The sequence below is a fragment of the Pyxicephalus adspersus genome, chromosome Z (genome assembly GCF_032062135.1).
Source record: "Pyxicephalus adspersus chromosome Z, UCB_Pads_2.0, whole genome shotgun sequence".
Taxonomy (NCBI): domain Eukaryota; kingdom Metazoa; phylum Chordata; class Amphibia; order Anura; family Pyxicephalidae; genus Pyxicephalus; species Pyxicephalus adspersus.
The window spans coordinates 9,083,804-9,092,746 of record NC_092871.1 but is presented as its reverse complement, the minus strand read 5'-3'; the positions used below and the strand labels follow the sequence as shown (position 1 = coordinate 9,092,746).

The following is an 8,943-nucleotide window of genomic DNA, read 5'->3' as shown; positions in this document are numbered from 1 at the left end:
GAATTATGGTAATGTTTTATATAAAATTGGGATAATATTTTTATATTTTTACATTTAAAGGTAAATTTTGCTTGTGACCTTGTTGGTAATGTACACATTGTGCAGTTGATATGTTCAAATAGTGGTTCAATTAGGGAAATTAGGACTCTTTATGGAGTTTGTATGTTCTCCCTTTGCTTGTGTGGGTTTCCTCCAACATCCCAAAATTATGCAGTTTGGTTAATCGACTTTCCTTAAAAAACTGTCCTTAGACTTTCAATAAAGACATATGACTGTGGTAGGTACATCAGTGTAAGCCCCTTTGAGGGATGGTGTAATAGTGATATGACGATGGACATTGTAAAGCTCTGCGTAATATGTTGGTGCAATATAAATACTGGTTAATAATAACTTTGAGTAATATTCAATCAGTTTCATTCTTTTCTTGATGAATACAACACATAAAATGTTAAAGATACAGTTCTGCTTTCCTAACACATTATATATTAGGCTTCCAACTAACACGGACAGAAATCAATTATATTTAGCAAAGAATAAGACAATGTAAAATAATGCAGTCCAGTCATCAATCATCTGAAAAGTTCAGTAAATTTGATCAATAAGGCGATCTCAGTGGCTGGAAAGCCATATTGTAACATTTATTTATACATGTATATATTACTATAATAGGGAATACTTCAAACATAGAAAATAAAAGTGTATGGAATAAAAAAATCCTATACATACCACAGTACATCCCTGACAATCCCAGGATTAGCAGGATAAGGGGGGTCATCTTCATCCTTCAATGTGTTATATATAGAGAGAAAAGTTCTCAAAAATACAGAACAGCAACTGAAAGAAATATTTTGTGTACAGTACAACAAAGCTCTGTGCTGATTGGAGGACGCCTTCTGTCTATCCAATAGGAAAATGAGTAGACTGATAATCAGCAGTTACCAGGCAGAGGGTCAATAAACAAGAAAAATAAAAGTATAAATTAGATATTTCTGAATAAAAAAAATACAAATAGGGGAAGCAAAGGAATGTAATTGTGAGAATCACCCATATTACTGTACAGATATAGGCAAATACTTCCAGACATGTGAAAGAAACTCAGAGAATATTCAGTTTAAAATGAAAGGTTTTGGATAACAATAAATACATATAGAGATCTTTATAAATGTTTCAAAGATTCTGCTAACTATAATCAAAATCTGTTTTATTGGATTCAGTTAGAAAATATGTGAATGAATATGGAAAACATCTCATGCAGTGTTTTTACAGCAAGCAAACAAAACACCAAATAACCATTTAGTAAGTGTTGTTACAGTACAGACGGTAAGACATTTTTTCTACTCTTTTTATCTGGCATCTGTGCTGTGGGTTGAACCCCATATAACTACTGGATAAATAAATGTTGTAAAGATGCTGGCGGTTGATTGATAGTTTGTTTGTTTTTTCACCCAGTGTAGTAAAATAATAATTTTCCCACTGACATGCCTTATTTGTCCCACTTCTAACAAAACATAAACTTTCAAATTGTGTATATGTATTACTATTTTTATACTTTTTCCTTGAATGCTAAGGTTACATTTAGACTAGCAACTAAAATGCATTGTCTACAGTTCCCGGGTGCCAAGTTGTTACGAATTGCTGATAAAGAAAAGATAACAGACAGTAAATCCGCATACACACGTGCAATGATAGTTGTTGGCAAGCATCTTTCACAATCCTTTCCAATGACTAGCATTGGATGATGCATGAACGAGTATACAGCACCGTTCATCTTTATGCAGAGGGTAGGGGGAGAACGATGGAACGGTACTCCTCTGAACGCTGACGCCTTTTACCTTGCATTAGGATTGTTAGTCTCCAACAATGGACGACTGGAGCTGTACACGTGCCAGATTCTCGCCGGATATTGGCCCTGAGCCTAGCTTATGTACCTAGCTTAACTGCTGGGCTTTTTCAGGTATTTGCTTGCGATTTTTTAAAATTTCTATATGTAATTGGGTATCTTCGCGTGGTTCTCCATTCTTTGACCCTGCATGTAATATCTGAAAATCTGTGCAACAACACTATCACAAACAAATACCTAACGAAAAATTGGAAAGTGAGTGAACTCTGTTTCAATGAGAACAATTTTTTACAGATTCGAACAGATATTAACAATCAATCCTACAAAATACAAAGTGCAATTAAATGACATAAATGAAGCACATAACAGGTGTTACACTGCTTCTTCACACAGGTGTCGCCTTCATTTCCCACAGAACACATGAACATTGACCTCAACTGTAACATAACACCTGGGGACCTATTTCCAAATGTTTGTACTCGAGATTCACAAAACTGTGAAGACATTTTTAAAATTGTATTGTAAATTGTGTAAATTGTGGGTACAGTTGGGGTAAAATCTTTTATTCTGAAAATTCTAGATAGATTGGGGACAAATGCTATGTACATGAGGGACACCCAAGGTATATGGATGGAGTTTTTTTTTTTTTTAAATTGTGTACCCAAAATCAGCCCGTGGCTAGTGGTCCACTGAAAATTTGCTGAAAATACACAAAAGGTGGGGAGGAAAAGTGAGTGACACAAACTGCTTATTTGGTTCCTCAGTACTCACCACTAGTGTTGGTTGAATAACTCACTATTCGATTCGACCGCTATTCGGTCGAATAATGCATAATTATTCGGGTGATTTAATTATTCGGGTGAACTCCATTAAAGTCAATAGGGGAAGAATTTTTTGTTTTTCTCGACAGTGTAGAGCTTCTACAGCCTATAAATACATTTAAAAAGACAAAAATAAGGAAGTCTTTTTACTGTTGCTGGCAAGGCCATTTTTTGTCCGGTGAAGGGAACATGCTGGATTTTATACGGTCTCCGAGTAGAGGCAGAAAATTAGCCACCAGGTTTCACTGCTCCGTTACAAGCCATACACACGCTTCAGAGTACAGGCAGAAGTCTATGAACTCTATTCTCTGTTTAATATCACTTTATGGTTATGGAACACAAACTGACTGAATGTATATTTTAAATGTATTGTCAACCACCAAATATATTATTATAATTATGTTTTTCATATGTGTGAATAAATAAAATAAACTTCAGGCACCTTGTTTGTACACCAACCAATGACTATAGAATACTAAATGTATTATTTTATTACTGATCTCTCAAGTCTCTGTGATCCCCTGAGGAAGCCTTATGGCGAAACACGTCGGGCAAAGAGACAACCTTGTTTCATTTGAATTTGTGTTTTTTCATTGAACCATAGTTCTACTTTGTATATATCCAGTTGGGCTCTGTCTAGAAATTATAGTTTGTTTCACTTTTCTATAATAAAAATATGTAAAATTGCCAAGAAAACCCTCGCTTTAACCCTTCTGCAATAAAAAGGGGAGTACTGAGCCTTTTCTATAACTAGCCATACTTCCTCACAAAATAAAACTAGATTTGTTTCATAACTTTGGACTTTCTTTAATTCATGCTATCATGACTGTTAGTCTACAGTTGCCTGACAGATAGACAGCAGGTTATTAAAACTGAAAAGATTTTAAAGGGAAAATAATGAGAGGAGTGCGAATTGTATTATCCGGAAAATGGCAATGAAAGGAGATCTACGAGGGGGTAATGAGAAGTTCCTGGCTTTGCCCCCTTCCAGATGAAATGGAAAAATAAAAAAAAAGCAAGTTTCACGTCGTTGGAGTTACGGGCGGTCCAGGGAAAGTCAGCAAAGGACATTCACACTGAGATGTCACAAACACTGGGGGAGAAGTGTCCTTCCTACAGCACTGTCAACAAAAAACTTAAAGACGGCCCGTAACTCCAACGACATGAAACTTGCATGTGTCTCTGCCATCACAGCTTCTCACTAACGGAAAAAACTGTTTTAAGAATCACAAAGACCTGATATTTGCACAGTTACATACTAAGATATTAGGCTGTCTTATGCCCCCACACTTATTTTTATATTTCATCTGGAAGGGGGCAAAACCCAGAACTTCTCAGCACCCCATCGTAAACCCCAGAACAAAACTTGAATATATGGCACCTTGCCAGGCTTGAGATGTGGTGGCTGCAGACAGTCAGGATGATGCCAGGCAAACACTATGCCGTTATTGATGGCTATTATGATTCATAAAAATAGATATTTTCCTTTCATATAAGAAGTTTCTTTTCATTTCCTGTTATTTAAAATCAAAAAGAAGTGAGGGAAAATCTCAACAGGGCACAGATGAAAAAAAAAATGGTGTAATAATTCATAGCCAAGCTGCGTCATTTAGTGGTCAGCACTCTGACATTTGCAATGCTGGGTCCCAGGTTTCTATCCAGGCCAGGACTGCAGGACTATCTACAAGAGGTTTGTAAGTTTTCCTTGTGTCTGTGGTGGTTTGTCACAATAATTGTACGTAAAAGTAAGACACAATCAACATTTTATTGCTGTCTGAAAGATCCTCCTATTTTTGTCTGAGGTCCTTAGTCCCCATTGTCATTAAAACAAAAAAACAAGAATTATTATTTCCTTCTAGAGTTGTCACTAGACCCGATGGTGAAGATAATTTATCCAATGGGGACAATTGTATGAGATGAGCGGGAAATAGTCCTTACTCTCCTAACTAGATAGATCTCCAGATGTGTAGCATCTCTAGGAGAGGAAGTGCACAAAGATCTCCTTTTTGGCACACACTAAAAAACGTCTTTAAACTCTTTCTTACTTTTTTATAAACTGTATGAAAAATGTTTTGGCTATTTGTACATTTGTGTGAAATTTCCATTCACTTCCTAAGTCATGTAAACCCAACAGGAAAGAAAATCTCTAAAGAGGAAGTCAGAGGAAATCTCCTTCTTATCCAGTTACACATGAATCAACTTTATGGTTTACTTTTCAATTACCTAAACTTGTTCGATATAAATGTCAACTGTTGATTAAAAATCAGTCAATATTAATAGCAATCACTCACATTTTAAATATAGTTTCTCTAATATTTATTCTTAGTAATCCAATCAGCTTGTGAATTAATGACTATATTTTTATTCCTTCATCAGTTAACCACCTGAGCGTTACACTGAGGTCTAGATTTCTGTACCAAAAGTGATCCACTGTTTTTCATGAAATTTTTTTTTTAAATTGTACCGCCTTCATGGGCGGGCACAAGTGCCGCACGCTGGATCTCAGGGGAAATCAAATGAATTTTTTTTTTCTTGTTTTCCCGTGCGGAAAACCTGGTGCGTCCTATAGTCCGGAGCGTCTAATGGTCCGAAAAATACGGTAATCTATTAATGTGATGAGGCCAGTGATCTTCGTTCAGTCTATTTTGATGCCATTACTTCATCGGGAATCATTTCCTCAGGTGTCTCCCGTGCAGTTTGCTGCTGCTGTAGCCCATCTGCTGTAAGATTGGATGTGTTGTGTGTTCAGAGATTCGCTTCTGCAGACTTTGACTGTATCGAATGGTTGGGTTGATGTTGCCGTTCTATTAGCTCAAAGTCTGGCCATTATCCTCTGAGCTCTGACATCAACAAGGCATTTTCACCCAGAAAACTGACGCTCATTCGATTCGATTTTCCATTTTTTGGACCATTCTTTATAAACCTTAGAGATGGTGTATGTGAAAAATGACAGAAGATCAACAGTTTCTGAAATCCTCAGACCATTGTGCCTGGCACCAAACACCATGCCATATGGAAAACGTCTACATATCTAAATGAGTTTCTGCCATGTGATTGGCTAATTAGGTATTTGCACTAATAAGTAGTTGAACAGACCTACCTAATAAAGTGGCCAATGAGTGTGTACGCTACAATCATACAGTGAATAATTAAATAGGAAATATTATACAGGTTGACATTCACAAATCCGGCAACCTCTGGACCTGAGGAGTGCCGAATTTTAGAAAATTCCAGATTTTGTAAGGGTATACTTACCTTCACACACAGGCCAGCCTTCCTCTCCCCACCCCGGCGGACGTCTGGCACAGTTCCATGAAGCAGGCAGCAGGGGCGTCACAAAGTGTATTTAGTCTAGCAAGGAAGACCTAACGGCTATTTTTGCAGAACAGCGCCATCAAAACATCAGTGGCCAATCAGTGTACTACAGTCCCTGTATTTAAAATGCGATCCGAAATTCATGTCAAGAAACTGAAGAACCGGATTATCCATGGCCATGTTTTCAAATGTCAACCTTTACAATATTACACAAAGAAAGTACTTTACAGACACATACTATGTGTACATGTTGTGGGTCTTCTGTAAAAAGTTGTACAAAATATTTCTTTAGCAAATGAGGATGTGTTTAGCCATCCAATCATTTGGAAGGTAAAGTTCTGATTTGTTTTTTTAATTCCCTGCAAATCATTAAATATTCAGATTGAACTCAGCTAAATGAATGTTCACAGTGAATATTCTGTATTTAATACATCAGTCCTAATGTGCAGATTGTTTAATTGTATAGAATTCACCATACATATGACAATACCCCATTTTCAGGGGGCGGGAACTTTCCTAGTCAGGGAGGGGCTTCCAACATCACAGTCATAGATGGTTACTGTTACCTGTTTACCTCAGATTATACTAGTGGACAGGAAATTTCATCACTATTGTTTGCAACGTCATTGTGGATTGGAGGAGCACTAAGCAGATCTCTGTATTGCGACATCCCTGGTAGGGGTGGTGGGTATAAATTAAATGTCAAATATATCCATTTCTAGTAATCTATAATGTAAAAAAAGACATGGGACTGTGAGGTATTATATGAGGACATCAGACGGATGTCAGCTTGGTTTTGGAATTAACAAGAACTTGATAGAATCCTATTCCTGGTCAGAGATATTTCCATTAGAACCACATTCTAGCTGTAGGGGGCAGTATAAGTATTTAGTTGGGTGATGGTTGTGCTCTGCTCTTATAGTCATGCTGTTTCTTGGAAATGAACAGCTCATTATCTACAACACAATTGTCCAGCAGGCGGCGCTGCGAGGAGAAAAGTGCAACAAATAAGCAAATCACAATACAAAGGGTGTCAGGGACATGTTTCATGATTGTCTATGTCATGCAATGGGGTTCATTTACTAAGCAGTAGAACTTTCACTTTGCACTTTTACAGTGACACAGGATATAATTTCTAACACCCTATTTATTATGTGATCATTTTGTATTTCTTCAGTAAATGAACCCCAATAACTGATGTGACCTCACCTGGATTTGGCAGGGGCCAAATGACAAAAGTCACATGACAATTTTATTGAATGGTGAATCTAAATATTTTCTATTTGTATTAGAGTTCCCAAACCAAATCCATGTAGTGTGGGAGATGATGTAAGGTCTTCACATGCACAGTCTGTTTACCTTTATTCCCCCATAATAAAAGTTAACCTCCCTAGCGGTTCATTTCTTTCTGGTTTTATATGTCTAAAAGCAGTACATTGTTTTTCATGAAAATTTTATATATATATTATAACAGTATGAGTATAATAAAGTTTGAAACACAAAATCATGTAAAAATAATACATTTATATTTATGTTATTTTCTGTATATTTGTGCTGATTTATCCTATTCTGATTCCTGATGGCTTTGACAGAATATTACTCTGTTTCTCAGAATCTATGCTGTATTTAGGATGTGTATTTTATATCATACGAAACCAATGCCGTTACGTGTTAATAAAATCTCTGTGTTTTACGTTTTTATGTTTGCTAAGTATGTTTGTTTTACTGTTCTGTGAAAATTCAATAAGGTAATTGACACAAAAAAAATAATACATTTATATATATATATATTATTTTTTTTTAATTATTTTTAATTTTAAAAAATAAATATTAAACTCATACAAATGCATTATACTGTAAAATATGTACTTTTACACAGAATTGCATTCAATAGTTATTTTGTATTGAGTGCAATACAAATGGATTTTGAATTTCCCACCCCGCCCTGCCGTCAACATACACAGGCACCAATGTCACGGGGAACTCCCCCAGTGTCTCATCGTGTGCAGAAGACGCCGGAGGAAGAAAGAGATCGCAGCGATGGACAACGTGGGATGCTGGCGGTTCAGGTAAGGCTGTATTTACTAACCTTACCATAGGTTTACCTGCCCAGAGTGTGACTCGGGAATACTGCTTTCAGCAACTTTCTTCTACTTCAAATCACACTTGGGGTTACCGCTAGGGGGGTTAAACTATTTTGTACTTTTCAGTTGGCTATAATGGCCTTGAAATATTAAAGCATTGTTGCCATAGTAACCAGCTGTGCTCCACAATATCCCTGCACACCTATCAGAGCTCATTCTAACCTTGGCAGAGCTAGGAGGAGGAGGAGCCTAGTCAGGGAGGGGCTTCCAACATCACAGTCATAGATGGTTACTGTTACCTGTTTACCTCAGATTATACTAGTGGACAGGAAATTTCATCACTATTGTTTGCAACGTCATTGTGGATTGGAGGAGCACTAAGCAGATCTCTGTATTGCGACATCCCTGGTAGGGGTGGTGGGTATAAATTAAATGTCAAATATATCCATTTCTAGTAATCTATAATGTAAAAAAAGACATGGGACTGTGAGGTATTATATGAGGACATCAGACGGATGTCAGCTTGGTTTTGGAATTCACAAGAACTTGATAGAATCCTATTCCTGGTCAGAGATATTTCCATTAGAACCACATTCTAGCTGTAGGGGGCAGTATAAGTATTTAGTTGGGTGATGGTTGTGCTCTGCTCTTATAGTCATGCTGTTTCTTGGAAATGAACAGCTCATTATCTACAACACAATTGTCCAGCAGGCGGCGCTGCGAGGAGAAAAGTGCAACAAATAAGCAAATCACAATACAAAGGGTGTCAGGGACATGTTTCATGATTGTCTATGTCATGCAATGGGGTTCATTTACTAAGCAGTAGAACTTTCACTTTGCACTTTTACAGTGACACAGGATATAATTTCTAACACCCTATTTA

General features: G+C 36.9%; 1 protein-coding gene across 1 annotated transcript in view; it reads right to left on the bottom strand.

Moving 5' to 3' along the window:
• The window catches only part of LOC140343342 (class I histocompatibility antigen, F10 alpha chain-like), a 17,378-nt gene extending 16,498 nt beyond the window's left edge, over positions 1-880 (bottom strand). The window contains exon 1 of the mRNA XM_072429995.1: positions 727-880. Within this exon, the coding sequence (XP_072286096.1) occupies positions 727-781 (55 nt within the window). The 5' untranslated portion in view covers positions 782-880. The remainder of the gene's footprint in view (positions 1-726) is intronic.
• Between the last annotated feature and the right edge of the window lie 8,063 nt (positions 881-8,943).